At 49.5% G+C, this 22,124-nt stretch overlaps 1 protein-coding gene across 3 annotated transcripts in view; it reads left to right on the forward strand.

Annotated features, from left to right (window-relative positions):
* The first annotated feature begins 2,441 nt into the window (after positions 1-2,441).
* Positions 2,442-22,124, forward strand: part of USP47 (ubiquitin specific peptidase 47) — a 49,500-nt gene continuing 29,817 nt past the window's right edge. For 2 of the 3 annotated variants that reach the window (XM_040410359.1, XM_040410360.1), the window contains exons 1-11: positions 2,442-2,588; positions 10,864-10,923; positions 11,855-12,046; positions 13,610-13,723; positions 14,280-14,433; positions 14,555-14,651; positions 15,356-15,501; positions 16,310-16,389; positions 16,470-16,619; positions 21,662-21,757; positions 21,829-21,981. In XM_040410359.1, the coding sequence (XP_040266293.1) occupies positions 2,550-2,588; positions 10,864-10,923; positions 11,855-12,046; positions 13,610-13,723; positions 14,280-14,433; positions 14,555-14,651; positions 15,356-15,501; positions 16,310-16,389; positions 16,470-16,619; positions 21,662-21,757; positions 21,829-21,981 (1,281 nt within the window). In that variant the 5' untranslated portion in view covers positions 2,442-2,549. The remainder of the gene's footprint in view (positions 2,589-10,863; positions 10,924-11,854; positions 12,047-13,609; positions 13,724-14,279; positions 14,434-14,554; positions 14,652-15,355; positions 15,502-16,309; positions 16,390-16,469; positions 16,620-21,661; positions 21,758-21,828; positions 21,982-22,124) is intronic. The other variant, XM_040410361.1, reaches the window with a different exon arrangement.

Raw genomic sequence — 22,124 nt, forward strand, 5'->3', positions numbered from 1 at the left:
GGTCGAGATTGCTCAGTTTTACCCGATTTTTACACTGGCTATATTATTGATTCTGTTTCAGGTTGAAAACCCCTCGGCTTATGGAATTCCGTGTTGTTCCAAGTTTTCCTGAGATGTTAGCCATGTTGGCTCAAGTTCTTCAGTTGGACGGTCCAGAAGGTTCGGTGGAGGATCCAGTTCCAGTTTCGGTTACGGTTTCGATTATGGTTTGGTGTCGTGGATTCAAAGAAAGAGGAAGATATGAAGAGGACACTGCTTATTATAGGATCTATTAGGGGAGGGTCCTTTATTGTTATGTTTATGTTAATTTCTCCTTTGCTGCTATTGGTGGAAGTAAAGAAGGAGAAAGCAATACTCGCCTCCGTGTCTTTAATAAAACTATGACTTTACGTCATGAAATAGGAAAATCATTAAGTTACATCCTGTATTATACTCCAGAGCTGCACTCACTATTCTGCTGGTGCAGTCACTGTGTACATACATTACTTATCCTGTACTGATCCTGAGTTACATCCTGTATTATACTCCAGAGCTGCACTCACTATTCTGCTGGTGCAGTCACTGTGTACATACATTACTTATCCTGTACTGATCCTGAGTTACATCCTGTATTATACTCCAGAGCTGCACTCACTATTCTGCTGGTGCAGTCACTGTGTACATACATTACTTATCCTGTACTGATCCTGAGTTACATCCTGTATTATACTCCAGAGCTGCACTCACTATTCTGCTGGTGCAGTCACTGTGTACATACATTACTTATCCTGTATTATACTCCAGAGCTGCACTCACTATTCTGCTGGTGCAGTCACTGTGTACATACATTACTTATCCTGTACTGATCCTGAGTTACATCCTGTATTATACTCCAGAGCTGCACTCACTGTTCTGCTGGTGCAGTCACTGTGTAAATACATTACTTATCCTGTACTGATCCTGAGTTACATCCTGCATTATACTCCAGAGCTGCACTCACTGTTCTGCTGGTGCAGTCACTGTGTAAATACATTACTTATCCTGTACTGATCCTGAGTTACATCCTGTATTATACTCCAGAGCTGCACTCACTATTCTGCTGGTGCAGTCACTGTGTACATACATTACTTATCCTGTACTGATCCTGAGTTACATCCTATATTATACTCCAGAGCTGCACTCACTATTCTGCTGGTGCAGTCACTGTGTACATACATTACTTATCCTGTACTGATCCTGAGTTACATCCTGTATTATACTCCAGAGCTGCACTCACTATTCTGCTGGTGCAGTCACTGTGTACATACATTACTTATCCTGTACTGATCCTGAGTTACATCCTGTATTATACTCCAGAGCTGCACTCACTATTCTGCTGGTGCAGACACTGTGTACATACATTACTTATCCTGTACTGATCCTGAGTTACATCCTGTATTATACCCCAGAGCTGCACTCACTATTCTGCTGGTGCAGTCACTGTGTACATACATTACTTATCCTGTACTGATCCTGAGCTACATCCTGTATTATACTCCAGAGCTGCACGCACTATTCTGCTGGTGCAGTCACTGTGTACATACATTACTTATCCTGTATTATACTCCAGAGCTGCACTCACTATTCTGCTGGTGCAGTCACTGTGTACATACATTACTTATCCTGTACTGATCCTGAGTTACATCCTGTATTGTACTCCAGAGCTGCACTCTCTATTCTGCTGGTGCAGTCACTGTGTACATATATTACTTATCCTGTACTGATCCTGAGTTACATCCTGTATTATACTCCAGAGCTGCACTCACTATTCTGCTGGTGCAGTCACTGTGTACATACATTACTTATCCTGTACTGATCCTGAGTTACATCCTGTATTATACTCCAGAGCTGCACTCACTATTCTGCTGGTGCAGTCACTGTGTACATACATTACTTATCCTGTACTGATCCTGAGTTACATCCTGTATTTTACTGCAGAGCTGCACTCACTATTCTGCTGGTGCAGTCTCTGTGTACATACATTACTTATCCTGTATTATACTCCAGAGCTGCACTCACTATTCTGCTGGTGCAGTCACTGTGTAAGGTGAAACCTCCTGACAACTGAGCTCAGCTCCTGCAGTCCAGGCAGTTGTCGGTACAGATCTGCCGCTCGGGGGAATCTCTATGGCCAGTGATGATGTAGAGAATTCAGGGGAGATTTATCAAACTGATGTAAAGTAGAACTGGTTTAGTTGCCTATAGCAACCAATTAGATTCCACCATTCATTGATCGGTTGCTATGGGCAACTAAACCAGTGTTTTGTTATATCCGTTTTGATAACTCAACCTCCCTCCATTTGTTTAGTTGAAAGCTTTCTAGTGAGAGCACAAAGATGGCGGCCGCAGTTGTCATGGTGACTGAAGCTCCTCTTCCTCAGCCCGGAAATGACGCTCTACGTCTTCTCGCGAGAGTTCCGGCAGCCATTTCTCCATTGATTGCGTCTACTCCTGGCAGTGAGATCTGCGCTGTGGCTTCTCACCATGACCTCCGCCTGAGGCTTCCAGTCCCGGCCGCGACCAGCACGGAGATGGTGCCCGGAGAGGACAGTCCGCTGGTACCCAGAGAGGTGAGGTGGCCCTTCCGGGAGGGCGGACAGCTGCTTCCGGGCCTCAGCTGTGTAGAGACCAGGGGCCCTCAGCGGGCTGGAGGCCCTAAGGGCAGCTCAGTGCCGAGGAGCTGTCATCCTCACCCCTCATAACCTGTGGTGTCGGTGTGTTAGTCGCCGGCGTTGTGGCGTTGTGCCGGTGTGTTAGTCGCCAGCATTGTGTCGGTGTGTTAGTCGCCAGCATTGTGTCGGTGTGTTAGGCGCCAGCGTTGCGTCGTCAGTGTGTTAGGCGCCAGCGTTGTGGCGTTGTGTCAGTGTGTTAGTCGCCGGCGTTGTGTCGGTGTGTTAGTCGCCAGCATTGTGTCGGTGTGTTAGGCGCCAGCGTTGAGTCGTCGGTGTGTTCGGCGCCAGCGTTGCGTCGTCGGTGTGTTAGGCGCCGGCGTTGCGTCGTCGGTGTGTTAGGGGGCGCCGTCGGTGTGTTAGGGGGCGTCGCGTCGCCGGTGTGCTAGGGGGCGTCGCGTCGTCGGTGTGTTAGGGGGCGCCGGTGTGCTAGGGGGCGCCGGCGTCGCGTCGTCGGTGTGCTAGGGGGCGCCGGCGTCGCGTCGTCGGTGTGCTAGGGGGCGCCGGCGTCGCGTCGTCGGTGTGCTAGGGGGCGTCGCGTCGTCGGTGTGCTAGGGGGCGTCGCGTCGTCGGTGTGCTAGGGGGCGTCGCGTCGTCGGTGTGCTAGGGGGCGTCGCGTCGTCGGTGTGCTAGGGGGCGTCGCGTCGTCGGTGTGCTAGGGGGCGCCGGCGGCGCGCTAGGGGGCGACGGGGGTGTGTTAGGGGTCTGCCGGCGGTGTGTTAGGGCGCTGGGGGTGCGTCGTCGGTGTGTTAGGGGACTGCCGGCGGTGTGTTAGGGGTCTGCCGGCGGTGTGTTAGGGGTCTGCCGGCGGTGTGTTAGGGCGCTGGGGGTGCGTCGTCGGTGTGTTAGGGGACTGCCGGCGGTGTGTTAGGGCGCCGGGGGTGCGTCGTCGGTGTGTTAGGGCGCCGGCGGTGCGTCGTTTTGCTGTGCTGCGAATTCGTGTCACTGTGGTCACAGGTCACTGCTGACAGCGCAGGAGACCCCCCCCCGTCCTCCGATGTCACTACGCGTCAGTTGCTACTTTCTAATAAACTTTGTTTTTAATTTCTCATAAATTTCTAGATCTCTGCACCCTGTCAATGAATGGGAATGTTATTATCCTTACTACCCACTTTGAATGGGTTTGTTACAATGTATCAGTGTAGAGAGTCTGAGCTGAACACAGCAGCACAAATATCTCTCCCGTTTGCAACCAAAGAAAAAAAAAAACATGTGCGAACCTCAGGCTACTTTCACACTAGCGTTCGGGTGTCCGCTCGTGCGCTCCGTTTGAAGGGGCTCACGAGCGGCCCCGAACGCATCCGTCTGGCCCTAATGCATTCTGAGTGGAGGCGGATCCTCTGAGAATGCATCAGTCTGGCACCGTTTGTCCTCCGCTCCGCTCAGTGAGCGGACACCTGAACGCTGCTTGCAGCCTGGCCGTGCGGAGGCGAGCGGATCCGTCCAGACTTACAATGTAAGTCAATGGGGACGGATCCGCTTGATGATGACACCATATGGCTCAATCTTCAAGCGGATCCGTTCCCCATTGACTTTCAATGTAAAGTCTGGACGGATCCGCTCAGGCTACTTTCATACTTAGAAAATTTTCTAAGTTTTAATGCAGACGGATCCGTTCTGAACGGATGCGAACGTCTGCATTATCGGAGCGGATCCGTCTGATGAAACATCAGACGGATCCGCTCCGAACGCTAGTGTGAAAGTAGCCTAATACTGCTCACAGCTGAGTGTCTGTTACAGTGTATCATCAGAGGTCATCCTGCAAGCGCCGTCACATTATTATTTTTTTTCCATGTTCTTCTCTTGTCTTAATTTGAACCTTTATTTCCGTTCATCCTTCTTTTCCTGGTGGATGAATACAATGCCAATCTACTGTGAAGACTGACACGTAGTAGGTTAGAACGCAGGCTGATTTACACTTTATACCGTATGTCGGAAGCCGGGTCACGCCCCCTATAAGCACCTGATACATTTGTAGAAACAAGGCCCTTTAAAGGGACACTCCAGGCAAAACTGAAGCATTGTAACTGGTGGGAAGAGACTAACACATGGATCCCTCTGTCATGCTCCGCCCCTTTAAGCTCTGCACCAGACATAAACAGTGCTTTGCTTTTGCCTGGATTATCCCTTTAAGAGTCCAGTGAGAAGCCGCTCCACCCCAGTGTACACAGCGCTGCCGTCTCGCCTGTTTACTGTCATCTGGAATATACGTCATGCCAGGTGAGCGTTGGGGCCCGTCTTAAAGGGGAATTCCACTTTTCAAAGTAATGTGTTTGTCGCCAGCTGCAGGAGCCTCCTTTTAATTCCGTGACCTTCGCCTTCATTCTTGAGTCACCCTTCGGTTGCACTGGAGCCAGTTTATATCGTGCCGAGCGGTGAATCACCGGCAGCGCCCAGTCTGATTTATCCGGGCAGGCGCTCTGCGCGGTCGATGACATCATCATCATCAAATCTTCAGACCTGACCCCCGTGATTTTGATTCTTGCTTCCCTTCGTCATCGTTCCAGGAGGGTCTATAATTTCTGTAATCTGGATTATCAAATATTCTGGATTATTGGGCAGTCATGAGGGTAAGGCGCCCACAATCTAATGGATTTCCTCCCCGATGCGCCCGCGCTCAGCTGCGCTCAGTCTCGCGGGCCCTGCGCTCACAGGGACTTTACTGTGGATTTACTGTGTGAGGCTTTGTGGCCCTTTAAGGGTCCCTCCTGGTGCCCGGTGGGTGCCCTGCAGTGGCAGCCGTGCTTTTATCTGCGGGCAGCTGTCTCCCGCAGGACGTCCCTCATCATGTAAAGCTAAATTTATACCCGCACGTGGTGTCGCCTGCTCTTCGGCTCTGATGCCCCCATAAAGCTGGGAATGTGGAGCTGGATCCAGCCCCCCCCCCCCCCCCCCCCCCGCTCCATAAATAGTTGGGTGACCTGGCACGCCCCTGCTGCCGTCTTCTCAGGGCTGCATTGTGAGCCGCCTGTTTGTGACCACTTTTTGGAGGGGTTCGGGTTGGCAGATGGTAGGACGCGGTCTTCTGCAGGCCACCTGCTCGTGCCCATGTGTTACAGGCAGCTGACACTATAACCTCACCCCCTAATCTCTCCTAGAGGGTATGGTGGACGGCAGGGGGCTCTAGCAGCAAACACCCTATTAGTGAATCTTGCCCTCTGTTCAGTTTTGCTCCGGAGGACCTGACCTCTGCTGCATTACACAGGATATCAATAGGCACCGTGTAATACTGAATTTCTCCTGTGGTGGCGCTGCAGGGCGCTGGCTATGCGGCTACATGTGTTGTAGAAAAGTATTGCAACTTCTTTTGTAATGATGGCCAATGGTGTCGCCATGTGACATGCTGCGGCGCAACAATCGCGCAAAAATCGCATGGCGGCGCATAGTCGGACTTCTGCTTCCAGTTTCCCCACAGATTACGGCTGATCATTGGGGGTCCCACCAAGGGACACTGTGATTACTGGAGAGTCCAACATATGGGACCCCCCACCAATCCTGGGAACGTAGTGATGGGCTGACTTCCTTCTAAAAATCTGGACCCATCCCCCCCCTTCCCCGTTCTCTGCCTGCACGTTTTGGCTTTCATACGTGAGCTGACGCATTATTTGGAGCGCAGCTCTAATCTGGAGTTAATTCTGCATCTTAAGCCCTGAAGTGAGCTGAGCAGTAATGACCTGTAGTGTCCCAGCTCTGGGGATTTACTGTGGGTCTCATGTAACACCTGTGAGCTGCTCCTCTGCCCCCCCCCCCCCCAATCTGTTCCTCTGTCCCATCCCCCCAATCTGTTCCTCTGTCCCATCCCCCTAATCTGTTCCTCTGATGCTCCTCTGTCCCCCCCAATCTGTTCCTCTGTCCCATCCCCCCAATCTGTTCCTCTGTCCCATCCCCCTAATCTGTTCCTCTGATGCTCCTCTGTCCCCCCCAATCTGTTCCTCTGTCCCATCCCCCCAATCTGTTCCTCTGACGCTCCTCTGTCGTCCCCCCCCCCAATCTGTTCCTCTGACGCTCCTCTGTCCCCCCCCCCCCAATCTGTTCCTCTGACGCTCCTCTGTCCCCCCCCAATGTGCTCGTCTCTGCCCCCACCACCTCCATCCATACACTGCTGGGAATACTGCAACTCCCATCATGCCCATCGTGTGGAGTCGGTGAGTGCAGGGTCAGGTTGCCCAGTATGGACAGTGGGACCTGGTGGCTTCTGGATTATTGGGCACCTAGAACCCGAGAGACGAGGAAAGCGGATCTTCTGGTCACTGGGCCGGATTACCAGACTTTCTGGACTACTGAATGGCGATTATAGGAGCTTCAGGGGATGGGCCGATGTCGGTGTACTTTCAGCACGACAGGAGAGGGAGCCCTCATAGGGCACATGGACAGGGCTTGTCTTACATTTTCGGTTCCTGGGAAAGCTGGGTGATAATGATGTATTGCTAAATGTTCGCCTTCCGGATTCTGGGAAAGCTGGGCACTCATTGTCAGGAGTGTTGTAATGAGGTTAATGGCGTCCTTCACCTTTCCGTCCCCCTTCAGCCTCCAGTGTAAATTCCTTCCCCGTCTGCCCGGTGACGTGTTTTATAGCGCACCTTATATTGCACAGAGTGCAGCTCGCGGCTCAAAGTCTTGCAGATAAGGAGCGAGCAAGAAACTTTCTGCTCAGGAACAGGAAGTAAATCCCAGCTTTCCTTTCCCCAAAAAAATCTTTAATCCCCAGAAGAGGTCCAGGCCTTGGGTCGGGCATTCGTTCGTTGGCGCTCGTAGTCTTTGGCATGGATAAAGATGCCCTCGTGGGCCGGCCTGAGCCGCGCAGGGGGCGCGCTGACCGTAAAGAAAAGTGCTGACCATGGTGCGCCTGACTCTCGGACTGGGCCCCTCCATGCTGAGGTTCTTCATCAGTCTCTTCCCGTTTTGTTCCAAATCTAAGGAGGAGTTCCGGCTCATCGTCCTCAGTCAGGTGAGTTCTCCTGGTCGACCCCTGTCCTTGTGTACGGAGCCCTGTGACCTCTAACCAGTGAGGCGCTCGGCAGCTGCCTCCCTCAGGGCCTCTGTACCAAGCTGCTCATGGGGTGTCACTTCAGCATCGGCAGCCGCTCTGGGCTCGGGTCCCCGCTTTCATAGAGGGCGCCCATTAACCCTTTCAGGTTTGCCTCTCTGCTTTTTCCTAATTGCATCTGTTCCTGGGGATCCTGAGTGATGAGCAGCATGGCCGACGTTGCGACCCCCACACGGGCCGTCAGATCTTCTGATTTCTGGGTTGTCCTGCTCAGGAATGTGGGAAAGCTGTGCTGTCACCCAGGATTTACAAAGTCTACACGCCCCAGTGTCCACCACAGGCTGCGGTGGTTGTAACACTTGGGTGATGGCAGGATATTGGGGGTTGTCAGTCTGATGCAGCCTCAGGTCTTTAAATCTCAGCCTCCGAGTCGCCCTGTCGTGTGACGTCTGTCCAGCTGTTCACTTATCGTGCATGCTGTCAGTGAATGGAAGTATTCATTAGGCCAGGCTTGAACGGCGACTTTGTTGCGAACACAAAAACCTCAAACTTGCAGAATTTATTTTTTTTAGACCCAACGCTGCCTGCGCTGCCGATAGTCGCGCGAGTCCAATATGGCAGACGGATCAGTTACACGGCTTGTACGTCCCCTACAGATCTCTGTATAAATCCTCACGCGGCGCCGATCTATGGGAAAGGCCTGTGACGGGTCGGGGGTCTCCTGTGTCCGCAGGTCCACCTTGTGACCTCACCTATGGTTTTATAGGACCCGGCAGGTTGTCCCTTTCTTCCTCACCTTATAAATGTCTCGCTGTTAATCATTTACTTTTCTGAAAATGTGACCCCTGACCTCCGTCACATGGATGACACACCAGACCTACAGTCCCCACGCAGGGTGGTCATATCAGAGCCCATCTTGTCCATTATGGGGGTCCACTGCTCAGGACACCGGTCTATAGGCGACAGCAGAGGGGTGTTAGCAGGGGGCTCGGACCTAACTTCAGCCTTTTCCTGGGGGTCTCATATTAAAGAACTGGTCTGTGACTTAACCCCTTAATACTATGTGAGCTCTTTCACACAAGTTTTTTTAATTTAATTTAATTTATTTTATTTTTTTTCCCGTTTATGGGCCATTGTTTTGCATTCCGTATACGGAACCATTCATTTCAATGGATCCGCAAAAGAAAAAAAAAAGGAAGGTAACTCCGTATGCCTTTTTGTTTCTGTATTTCCGTTTTTCCATTCCGTTCAAAGATAGAACATGTTCCTATTATTGTCCGCATAACAGACAAGGATAGGACTGTTCGATCAGGGGCCAGCTGTTCCGCAAAAAAACAGAATGCACATGGATGTCATCCGTATTTTTCGCGGATCCGTTTTTTTCAGACCACAAAATACTGAAAAAGCCATACAGTCGTGTGCAAGAGGCCTTAAAGTGCAGCCACAAATCTTCTGTCATGCCATAGAGCAGGGGGTCAGCAGCCTCTGGCTGTGGTGGAACTACAACTCCCAGCATGCACACTCGCTTGGCTGTTTTTGGAACTTCCATAGAAGTGAATGGAGCATGCTGGGAGTCGTAGTTTCAGCACAGCTGGAGTGCCGGACCCTTGCCATACAGAAAAGATTACCACTACATGTACCACCGAACGGAAAGGAAGACCTTGTTCGGTGGTTTCCTTGAGTGGGTGGGGGGGGGGGGCAGCTGGTGACTCTTGAAGGCTCCTGCTACCGCCCCTGACTCCCTCAGGTCATCTTCACACCCCAGACCAAAAGGGTTTAACATTTAGGCCAGAGCTGTACGTGCAATGCTGGATTTTCAACACCCTCAACAGATCACATTGACTTTATTAGGGTTATTCAGTTCCGGAGAAGTTTTTTTTTTAGTGGAGAGACTTTTCTCATCCGTCTCATTGGGGGACACAGGCCTTGACCACGGGTATAGCTGCCACTGGGAGGCGACACGAAGCACCCGAAGGGTAAGCTCCTCCCCTTCTGCGATATCCCTAATCCGTTTTAGCTTAGTGTCTGTAGGAGGCAGACCTCCCTGCGCTGTAGGTCTACTGGTTTTTTGTTATTTTTTTTTTTTTCCTTTTTTCCTAGCGGCAGTTTCAGGCAGTCCTGATAAACTGCCTGCACTCCTACCCAGGAGACCGGGGGTCCCCCTGCTCCTTCCCGTTCTCCAGAAGCAAAGGAGGACCAGAGGTTCCTTAAAAAACCTCTGTATCCCGCCAGCATTCGGCTCACCACGGCCGTCCACCACAAGTCCCCTCTGTCCTGGTATAGCGCCCCTCCCTAAGGGGCCGCACACTGAAGGTGGTGACCCGGCTGGAGCCGGGGGGGCCCGTTCTTCTGGGTGACTGTTCATTCGGCTCGGGCAGTGGGGCCTCTTGGGCCGTGCATCATGGGGCTTCGGCCCTTCAGGTGTGCAAGGCGGCAACCTGGTCGTCTTTGCACACCTTTTCCTGACGCGTAGAGTTTTGCAGACGGCGGTTCTCTGATTGGCAGGAGGGTTTCTTGTTATGCCCACCCCAGGGACCGCTCTGTAACGTCCCCCAATAATACGGATGAGAAAACCTAGATTTTTGTACTTACAGTAAAATCTGTTTCTCTTCCGTTCATTGGGGGACACTGCTCCCACCCGTTCTCTGGCCGGAGCGGGTCTGGTTTTTGGCTTCTCCTACTGCTCACACCTTTGTGCTTAGTGTCGCCTCCTAGTGGCAGCTGTACCGTGGTCAAGCCTGTGTCCCCCAATGAACGGAAGAGGAACAGATTTTACCGTAAGTACAAAAATCTATATTTTTTTATTTTTTTGTGCCAGACTTTTCCCTCCAATATTTTTGACAATTTCTGTGACGGAGGCTCCGAACACAGATGTGAACTTAGTCTTAGACACTAAAAAAAAATTGCTTGTGAAAAGGTCGCCATCTTGACCAAAAAATAAAAATCCATCAGGTTTTGCTTTATGTTGCGGTTGCATCACGTCCGGCGTAGTAACGCGACCACCTTCATAACCTTGACTGGCGGTGAGTTTGTGATCACGTTTGGCCAGTACTGACTGGAGGAAGGTAACGGACGGAGACCCCGTAATGTGCCATTATGACCCCCATAGATGCATATATCAGTGCGGAGTGTGGCGACTAGAAGGGTGTAAACGGTCGCACCATTTTCACTGACTCGTTTCCGCCCCAGGGGATGTTTTGGACCTGCCGACAGAGTATCTTCAATGAGATGAAGAAGAAGTTCTCTCAGGTAGTTTCCCGTCCTGCGGCCCCGTGTGCTGTGGGCGCCAGCTCTGCGCATGCTCCTGCGGTCTAACGCTAGACGCCTTACATTAACCAATCGGCCTCCTGCACATGGCGTGTGCTCGGGGTGCTCCCTATGGCACCTTATTACAGAGACGTTCTCCTACCTCTGCCAGATGGCGTCCAGTGGGGCGTAGCAATGCCTTCCTTCTGTCTTCCCCCTACTCGGGTGCATGTGACCTGATGACATGGGGTGGCGGTTGTGATGACATTTGCCCCGTGTTGAAGATCTCTGCTTGTTGTCATCATTGCTCACACAGAGGACCAGCTGTGACACCGCTGCAGTGACGTCCCTGATACATTGTAACAAGCCCTGCAGCTGTGAATATCTTCAGTGACAACAAGCAAAGGTCTCAAAGATGGTGATAAAGCTACATTCTAAGGATACAGAAAGTCCCATCTTGGGTAGGATATCTATTTATAATGGACGGGGTCTAACCTCAAGGGGCACTGATCCTGCGGTTGAAGGGGCAGCAGTGTTACGTGCGCTGGCCGGCATGGAAAATGGTTTAGGGCTGCGGCCCCTTCCCCCTCAGGATTTGGCATTGCTTTATAAGATGAGGCATCCCTTTAACCGTTACCTACATAATGCATGCACCCTGTACCGGGGCTCATCGGGCAGGAGCGTGGTGTGTTTTGTGATCTACTAACCCAGGGATCCGCAGCCTCCGGCACTCCGGCTGTGGTGGAACTACCACTCCCAGCGCAAACACTTGCTTCTTCTTAGAACTCCCACAGAAGTGAATGGAGCATGCTGAGAGTTGTAGTTTCCCCACAGCTGGAGTGCCGGAGGTTGCTGACCCCTGTACTAACCTGTGATTGGGCGCGGTCGCCTCGCTTGTCATTCGCTGTGAATTATTTTTGCTTTTGTTTCCCAGATTGAAAATGCTGCCGATGAGCCGAGGGTGCTGTGCATAGTACAAGACACCACCAGCTGCAAAACCGCCAACGGGCGCCTCACCCTCAACCTCCCGGCCTCCACCTCTGTGCGCCAGCTGTTTGAGGATGTGGCCGGCAAAGTGGGCTACGTCAGCGGGACATTCGGCCTGAAGTGGGCCAATGGAGACATGGTGAGTTTCGGCAGCGTTAAAAAATAAAGTTATAAAAGCCATGAATTACAAGCAATTTTTTACTATTTAGTGTTTTTCATCTTGTAACATTTACAGTGTGTTTTGGCAGTTTTAAAGGGAACCTGTCACCAGGATTTTGTGTATAGAGCTGAGGCCATGGGTTGCTAGATGGCCGATAGCACATCCACAATACCCAGTCCCCATAGCTCTGTGTGCTTTTATTGTGTAAAAAAACCCGATTTGATAGATATGCAAATTAACATAAGAGTCATATCTTACTTGTGTGACCAGAGAAGTCATATTTTCAAGCTTTGACTCGTCTCATCGGGGGCGGGACTCGTCTCATCGGGGGCGGGACTCGTCTCAGGTTAATTTGCATATGTATCAAATCAGTTTTTATACACAATAAAAGCACACAGAGCTATGGGGACTGGGTATTGCGGATGTGCTAGTGGCCATCTAGCAGCCCATGTCCTCAGCTGTATACACAAAATCCTGGTGACAGGTTCCCTTTAAAGTCTTATACGAAAACTGCCGGGGGAAAAGTCATACGCAGAGCATGCTGCAATCTCCAAAAACACAGCAGAAATAATAATAAAGAAACTTCTGGCCTGACACTATTGGGCTACATACACACAGGGGGTGGATTTTCTGTCTGGTTTTTGCAGGTGGAAAATCTCCAGCACATTACAGTCGCAGCAAAGCGGTGTGTTCCCATCTGGAATATTTATTACATATCAATAGACTATACCATGAATGTCGGCGGAGGGTCTCGCCTCTGGGACCCACTGCTGTCTCAAGAACAGGGCCCTGAAGTGCATGCACCGCCATCCTCCTCTCACTGCTGTGGTACTTGTATAGCTGAGCGCTGTCCCTTAGAGCAGTGTTTCCCAACCAGTGTGCCTCCAGCCAAAGGCTGTCCGGGCATGCTGGGAGTTGTAGTTTTGCAACAGATGGAGGCACACTGGTTGGGAAACACTGCTTTAGAGAATGGGGAGGACGTGGCACACGTGAGGCTCGCTCTCCATTCGCGCTGGGAACGTGTTTTTGATGTAGGAGCAGTCCCAGAGGTGGGATCCGAACCACGGACATTTATGGCATAGCCTATCCATAAAATGTTTGTGGCGTCCGTGTGGAAATTGACCCGTCGCATGTCTCTGTCTGTCATGGATTTCACCTTTTGTGATGCGTAAAGTGAAATCTGTGCAAATCTGCTACAGAAAATGTAAAACCTGAATTTTACCCTAGATTTCTTAGCAAATTCTGTAGTGAAACACAGATTTTTTTTTAAATTTATTTATTTTGTTGCAAATCACATCCAATATGGAAGTTCCCTTCAAAGCACAGGGAAAAATTGCTGCAAAATGCAGTATGTGAATCCGGTCTCTGCAATGGTGCCCAGCAGAATGCACTGGCTGTTCTTACAAAGTACAAGAACTGAAGTAGTGATCGGCTCTGCCCCAGGAGAACTCCGGCCGGAGACCTTTCCCGTTGTAGAAATGAATATTCTGGAGGCCGGATGTGGGAATCCAGGTAATACTTATTGTGTTTGTGTCATTTCAGAGCGAGCTGGACGCCTCCCAGGACCAGTCGTTACTAGATGCTGGATTTGAGGCAGGAAAGAAGAATTTCCTTCACTTAACTGATAAGAACGGGGAGCAGCCTCAGCTGACATCAGTAAGTGCCCTGCGCAGATCCAGGGGCCGGATCTGAGGTGCAGCAGTCCAACATTCGGATAGCACAAGATCATGAGCATTCCTATTAATGGTGGCTCAGTGGTCAGCACCGTCACGTCGTGGTAGCAGTTTGGATGTTCTTCCTTTGTTCTCATGGCTTTACGTTAACACTTTGCGCGTCCAGTGTCTCTTTGTCTTTCCTTCCTCTTAGGCCTCATGCACACGACTGTTATGTGTTTTTGCGGTCCGCAAATTGCGTATCCACAAAACACAGAAGCCGCCCCTGTGCCTTCTGCAATTTGCGGAACGGAACAGGCGGCACATTGTAGAAATGTCTATTCTTGTCCGCAAAACGGACAAGAATAGGACATGTTTTTGTTTTTTTTGCGCGGCTACGTAATGGAGCAACGGATGCGGACAGAACACGGAGTGCTGTCTGCATATTTTGCGGACCCATTGAAGTGAATGGGTCCGCACCCAAGCCGCAAAAACTGGGGCTCGGATGCGGAGCAGAACAACGGTCGTGTGCACGAGGCCTCACAATGCTGTGTTTCCAGGATGAGTCTGGGACGGCAGACAGCAGCGGCCTGGATGACAGCACCCAAGAAAAGTTCATTGGGCCCCTCCCCAGGGATGGCTCTGTGGGCTGCAGCAATGATTATGTCAGTCAGAACTACTCCTATTCATCACTGCTCACCAAGTCCGACACCGGTAAGCCTAATGATGACTTCTAGTCCGTTCACCTGAGCGGCCAGGCGGAGGAGAGACAAACCAAACGACTTCATCATTCATTCCCGTCCTGTTCACTCGTGTCTCCGCTCTCTGTTCCCAGGTTATGTGGGCTTAGTGAATCAGGCCATGACCTGCTACTTGAACAGTCTTCTCCAGACGCTGTTTATGACGCCAGAGTTTCGCAATGCTCTGTACAGGTCGGTAGTCGCCATATTTTCTTCTTTACACATCTTTCTGGGTTGAATAAAAGAGGCTGTCCAGAATTATAACAACATGGCTGCTTTCTTCCAGAAACAGTGCCGCACCTCTCCCTGGTCTGTCTGCTCTTGCAGATCAGCTCCATTGATGTGGACACTCATGGTGCTGTTTTTAGAAGAAGGCAGCCATATTATTGTAATCTTGGACAGCATATTGGCCTTCGGTAAAGTTTCATTATTGTGTAAAGTTCTACAGTTTTCTCCTATACTTTGTGCACCAATTCCTCCCCATTGTGTAGATCTGTACTTTCTCTCAATGTATGGGGATATTTTGGTTTACAACCAGTGCACATGTAGTGCTCCTCTGCCACAGCAACTGGACTCCAGGCTAATACATGTTATCCCGATCTTGGCTGACGGCTATTCTTCCCGGCCCTCACCGTTGGCCGAGCATGCATGTCTTCTCAATAACAACAGGGCGACTTGTCTCCCTTGAAAACAAAAGGACTGGGTGTTGAAATTCATTGTGCCTGACCCTTGTATCTGTGGGTGGCAGTCGGCACACCCTCATACACATAACGTAATAGACAGCAGGGTTGACCAACTTTATGCTTATGCGTATGGATCCATTGAAACTTCTTTTTGCTTGGACAGAGATCAAATATCTTTTTCGGGTTGTAAGTCGCACTGTGTTGTACTTTCAGGTGGGCATTTGAGGAGTCAGAAGAAGACCCGGTCAACAGCATCCCGTACCAGCTGCAGAGATTATTTGTCTTACTGCAGACCAGTAAGAAGAGGGCGATCGAGACGACGGATGTGACTAAGAGCTTCGGCTGGGACAGCAGTGAAGGTAATGGCAGCCTCTGACGTAGGGGTCATTGAAGCTGCGGGTTGATTACAGTTTAGGTCGTGCCCATTATATTAGTGTAGAGTCACCAGACGTTTCTAATTCACAGAAGTGGAGTAAGATTTTAGGGCCAATTTTCCTGCAGTTTTTACATTACAGAGCAAAGCAGATAAGTTCCTGCTATAAGCCTCATGCACCAGTTGATTTATGTAATGCTGCTGTACCTGTCAAAGGGGTTGTCTCCTCTCAGGCAATGGGCGCATTTCCTGGCTATATGTCCCCATTGTCTGAGTTGAGACAAACCCTTTAAGGGATGTTCACATGCAGCAGATTTCTTGCGGAAAGTTCTTTCCTTCTAACTAGAGTACTTACTGCAAGCCCCATTAAGATGAACAGTCAGTCGCAGAAATTTCTGCCACAAATCTGCAGCTGGTGACTATACCCTGAGGCCACCTGCACACATTGCGGAATACGTACAGTTTTTTACACAAATCTCATCTACACTTTGTGGATTTTTTTTCTGTGCGGGTTTCCAAATCTGCAGCATTTCAATTATGTTTTCCAATGTTTTCCAGAAACGCACAGAAATCCACATGGAAATTTGTGTGGATCTCATGTGCGTTCACCGGAAGTCATGTGCATGTGGCCTAAAAATTTCCGGGATGAATGAGATATTTCCTCTTGGATTCAGCTTGCTTTCTGTTATCAGCCATTGCCACCTGGGCAGGACGCTTGCAGTGTAGAGAAAAGTATCTGCCACCTGACATCCTCCCCTTGTGATGCTATTTCATTGTGTCCTGTATTCCGGCAGCCTGGCAGCAGCACGATGTACAGGAGCTGTGCAGGGTCATGTTTGATGCACTGGAACAGAAGTGGAAGCAGACGGAGCAGGTAAGTGTCCACCGCAGCCGCTGATCGGTGCACGGTAAAAGAGAGCCCCTTTACCTATGTGCGCTCTGTGTATGTGGCAGGCTGACCTCATCAATCAGCTCTATCAGGGCAAGCTGAAGGACTACGTCCGGTGCCTGGAGTGCGGCTACGAGAGCTGGCGGATCGACACCTTTCTGGATATCCCACTTGTCATCAGGCCCTATGGCTCCAGCACAGCGTTTGGCAGTGTGGTGTGTATTTCCCAAAGCTTAGATTTTCTTATGGAAGCTGTTGAATACATCTGTGGTCTCACCTTTAATATTGGGCAGCTGCCTATATAGTAATATCCTACATGGTATTTACTACTAGAATGGTTAATGGTATGAGCTGCAGCGATTCAGTAAGCGTGTATTCACATGCGGAGATTTCTGCGTCCGTCCAGTTCACCTGAACGGCGTTCCTGCAGATGCGTGGGATAGAAATCTCTGTAGCAATGTGAACATAATAGGACAATGGAGTAAATGTTTCTTGCCAAGTTCAAAGCAGCTTGTAGCATAAAGTAGAACTCTGGATGTACAATGCCTTAACGTATTCATACCCTTTCCACAAACTTAAATGTATTTTACTGGGATTTTATGTGACTGACCTGTGATGGCCGACCTCCGGCACTCCACCTGTGGGAACACTACAACTCCCAAGATGTACACTTGCTTGGCTGTCCTCAGAACTACATAGAAATGAATGGCATCGCTCCCGGTTAGCCAGAATCCTACTCCACGCTGATGAGGGGCAACACCCCGAAACAGCGGTCTGTGGATGGATAACCGGCTTAGGTCTTCCCCGTCACATACTTAAAGCTTGTAAAAGAGCGGGATCTTGACATAGGGGCCACTTAATATGGTGGATCTGGTGATCTCTGTAATGGGGACACCCCTTTGCTCGGTTTTCCTTCCTTTGAGGGATATCTGGCTTTCACGGTGTTGAAGACCCATAACTGCGGCTCCACGGTTATTTTGCATAGAAATTAATGGAGCATGCTGGGAGTCGTAGATTCACCACAGATGGAGTGCCGGAGGTTAGTTATGGATGGGGGGAAAAAATAGAGGGTTAGTCGAAGACACCCCTGAGGGGAATTCGGCTGGAGTCAAAGAGTAACTGGAGGGGCGCCAAAGGGTGGATCCAGAGGAAATTTAAATGGGGAAAAACTGCCGGGGGTGGTCACCTATGTGCGGGGGACCAACTAGGGCTATAGAAACAAGAGAGGTAAGGTGTGTGTGTGTGTGTGTATATATATGTGTATATATATATATATATATATATAATATATATTTTTATATTAAGGCGCCAATCTGATTTGTGGTACTGTATTCCTACTACAGTTTCTTAGTCGGAGATGGAGAATCCCACATTAGAGCATCTGATGTATCAGAGACAGTGATGAGGTCATAGATATATAACCATAAGAAAGTGTCAGCATAACTCTATCAGACCGTCAGTCCGCACTGTTTAACATGGTCTGAGTAGAACATTAAAAACAATGGAAAGTGAAATAGAGATTAAGGGAGGGGTTCTGCAGGATAAAGCTCAAGACGCCTACAGAACTGCCTCCCTCGCCCGGGCCGCTTGTAGACGCTCAGGAAGATACGGCAGCCTTGAAGCAGGTGCTTCTTGTTAACTCCTTTATTATGATGAACAGGTGAAGCTCAACGCGTTTCGGGCTCATCCAGAGCCCCTTCCTCAGGAGCAGTAATAAAGCAGCATTGATACATCAGGGTTTTTATACACAAGTCTTAATCGGGTGCCGAGATTTTTAAATGAGCGCCAGAGCGGGGGTACGTGGCGTCACTTCCGGTACCGCTATTTGTGCGTTCCACAGTGGAACGCATTCTTTTTCTTAGATATCTGGCTATGACAAGTTTCCTAAAAACATAGGGCTCCCATTGCTAAAATCGTAGACATCAGCAGACGCCAGAGAGGTGTGAAATAGGATGACAGAGGGGGGCGCGTCTAAGTATAATATTTCGGCTGTAGATCGGAAGTGGACCAACTTCCGGTCTCTGGAGCGCATTGTTGGATCGCACCGGGATTGGTGCGCATGCGCTTTGGATCGTGACAGGACGGAGGTGTAATATGTAAATATGGGCCGCCGGTCTCGTATAAGTCTCGTCTTGTGGGCTTTAACCCTTTGCTTGTGAAGTGGGGGCTGTGACTGGCGGATGGTGTAGGGTGCACCTAAGTCAGGGGGAGCAGTGTTTGGACCATGGGGAGGTCCATGGGAACATTGTTATTGGTCTAAAGGATAAATGGATGAACTTGTTGGTAGTATGTCAAATAAATAAATTATTGAGTCTTATTCTCAATGAAAGGTCAATCCCACTCTTAATGGTATGGAGTCCGCGCTCAGAAGCAAACTCCAATCATGGTATGAGGTATATAAACAAAGTACATAAAATACCAACTATACATGCCCACAGTATGAGGTACATGGACAGATGCAAGATAAAGATAATGAAAAATAGATCTACATATATAAATGAATATATAGGTCTACATGATAGATGATTATACATCAGGTTAGCCATCTTGTAATATACCCACACAGAGTACCAAGTCTGTGTGAAGTGAAAAGAAAACAATGTTTTCAAAATTGTAATAAATAGAAATCTGGAAAGTGTGGCTTACATTTGTGTTCATCCCCCTAAATAAAACCCAGTCTGACCAGTTGCCTCCAGAAGTCACCTAATTAGTGAATGTCTTCCCAGTATAACTCCAGCTGGTCTGTGAAGGCCTCTGAGGTTTGTAAGAGAACATTAGGGATCAAACAGCATCATGAAAACCCGGGAACACGCCAGACTGGTCAGAGATAAAGTTGTGGAGAAGTATAAAGCAGGGTTAGGTTATAATAAATAAAAAAATCTATATATAACCCAAGCTCTGAACATCTCACAGAAAACTGTTCAATTCATCATCTGAAAATGGAAGGAGTATGACACGACTGTAAACCTACCAAGACACGGCCGTCCACCTAAACTGACAGCCCAGGCAAGGAGAGCACTAATTAGAGAAGCAGCCAAGGGGCCGTGGTCACGGTGGAGGAGCTGCAGAGCTCAGGTGGGAGAATCTGTCCACAGGACAACTATTAGTCGTGTGCTCCACAAATCTGGACTCTATGGAAGAGGGGCAAGAAGAAAGCCATAAGAAGTCCTGTCTGCAGTCTACCACAAGCCGTGTAGGGGACACAACAAACATGGAAGAAGGTGCTCGGGTCAGAGGAGACCAAAGTGGAACTTTTTGGCCTAAATGCAAAACGCTAGGTGTGAAAACTAACCCTGCCCATCCCCCTGAACTCGCCGTCCGCACCGTGAGACACGGCGGTGGCAGCATCATGGCGGGGGAGGCTTTTCTTCAGCAGGGACAGGGAAGCCGGTCAGAGGTGATGGGACGAGGGATGGAGCTAAATACAGGGCAATTCTGGAGGAAAAGACTTGAGACTGGGGCGGAGAGTCACCTTCCAGCAGGACAACAACTCTCAACATCCAGCCAGAGCTACAATGGAAGGGTTTAGATCAAAGCATCTTCATGTGTTAGAACGGCCCAGTCACCGTCCAGACCTGAATCCCATCGAGAATCTGTGGAGAGATCTGAAAATTACTGTTCACTGACGCTCTCCTTCCAATCTGACTGAGCGCGAGCTCTTCTGCACAGACGAATGGGCCAAAACATCATCCTCTAGATGTGCAAAGCTGGTAGATAAATAACCCAAAAGACTGGCAGCTGGAACTGCGGCGAAAGGAGGTCCTACCAAGTGTTAACTCGGGGGCTGAACACTAATGCACAAAACACTGTCCAGATTTGTATTTAATAATACGTTTGTAAACCTTGTATCATTTTCCTTTCACTTAACACATTATTTAAGTTTGTGGGTGTTTAAGGGGTTTGAATACTTTTTCGAGGCACTACTGCAAGTATGCAATTGTATTGCCAGACAGTTCCGTGAAATTCATTGCATTGTGTTACAGTAACACTGCATGCTTGAAATACATGCAGAGTTCTACTTTATGCTGTGTTTGGATTGGTTTCCTGCACTTGCAACAAGGATAATGCAGCGTCCTGGTGATGTTTGGCTATGGCGCTGCCGACTGCACCTCGTTAAAGGATTTGTCACCAATCCATGTAATACCTAAGAGATGTCAGATTGCTGGGGGGTCTGGGCTGCTGGAACCCCTAGTGATCCGGAGACCAGAGGGTCCCTGGAGCTGCAGTGGGAGCGTCTACTGTTCCATTTACTTCTGTAGACGGCTCTCCATCAGACCCATACAAGTGAATGGAGCGGGGGACCAACATGCGCATTGCCGCTCCTTTCACATGGGCACCCTCACTTCTCAGGATCACGTTGGGTCCCAGCACTCAAACCCCCAGCGATTTGCGATTTAGCACCTATTTTGTGGATCTGTGATCGGACAAAGCTTTTCATGGGATAACTGCATAAAGATATTTTGTAGCACTGCTTTCTTTTATACCCACAAGACCAGGTTTGAAGAGTAATGTCGACGTGATGGATGCAGATTATGCAGCGGATTCCACTCCTGTTGCATTGAAATCCCCAGCGTGCTCCTAGTTTCCCCAGGAACATGTCACCAGCACACGGATGAGATCTGTATGACCTTGTTCAGTTGCCGTCTGCCGCCATATGTGACCTCAGGCTAACGCTTGCATATCTAAACCGTAGACAGGCTGAACAGATCCCGGCCTGTTACCCGGTACGAGCGCGGTATCGTTCCTGTCTCTTCTGCTCTTCCAAAGAAGTTACGTACAGGACACAGATTGGATAATGGACGTGTTTTAGGGTTCAGTTTGATTTAACACATCAGGATGCATCCGTTCCGTTTGGATGTGGTTGTGTTAAATCGAAATGGAGCCACTAAAACAATGTAGGTCAATGGGTGACGGATCTTTTTATTTATTTTTTTATATTTTTTTTATTTTTTTTTTAGGATCCAAAAAAATAAATAAAACAGATCCGGCACCATTGACTTAAATAGTTTTTAGTGACGTATCCGGTTTGTTCCGCTTGCAGCGTTTGTGTCCGTTCACAAAAAGGAATCTTGCCGGAACAGAAGGCATTCTGAGCGGAGCATTCACAATACATTGGCCCCAAAACGGAACTGGTTTGGCTCCGTTTTGAGATGCTCTGCCGGAATACCTAAACACTGTGGAAGTAGCGTTAGAAAGAGGTGACCTTGTTCTAGCAGTGCCCGCATGAGTTGATCTAATCTTCTCTCCCCCCTACCAGGAAGAAGCGTTGCATGCCTTCATTCAGCCCGAGACACTGGATGGTCCTAACCAATACTTCTGCGAGCGCTGCAAGAAGAAATGTGATGCCAGGAAGGTGAGGCGCCCGAAGCTTTGTACTGTATGTCGCCTTTGTAGGGCTGGTGAGTAATGCATCTCCCTCCACAGGGCCTGCGATTTCTGCACTTTCCTTACCTCCTGACTCTGCAGTTGAAGAGATTCGACTTTGACTACACCAGCATGCATCGTATCAAGCTGAACGACCGCATGACCTTCCCCGAAGAGCTGGACATGAGTCCTTTTATCGACGTTGAAGATGAGGTACGTCGCACAGAAAGTGGAGCCGCTGATCTTCATGTAGGTTTCTGCCGCAGGGCGGTCATTTCTGTGTTCTGTTTACACCCTCTTGCTTTTAATGGACGTATCCCTCACAAACCGTACAGCACGGTGTCATTTACAGTGGG

This window comes from Bufo bufo, chromosome 10 (assembly GCF_905171765.1).
Source record: "Bufo bufo chromosome 10, aBufBuf1.1, whole genome shotgun sequence".
NCBI lineage: Eukaryota > Metazoa > Chordata > Amphibia > Anura > Bufonidae > Bufo > Bufo bufo.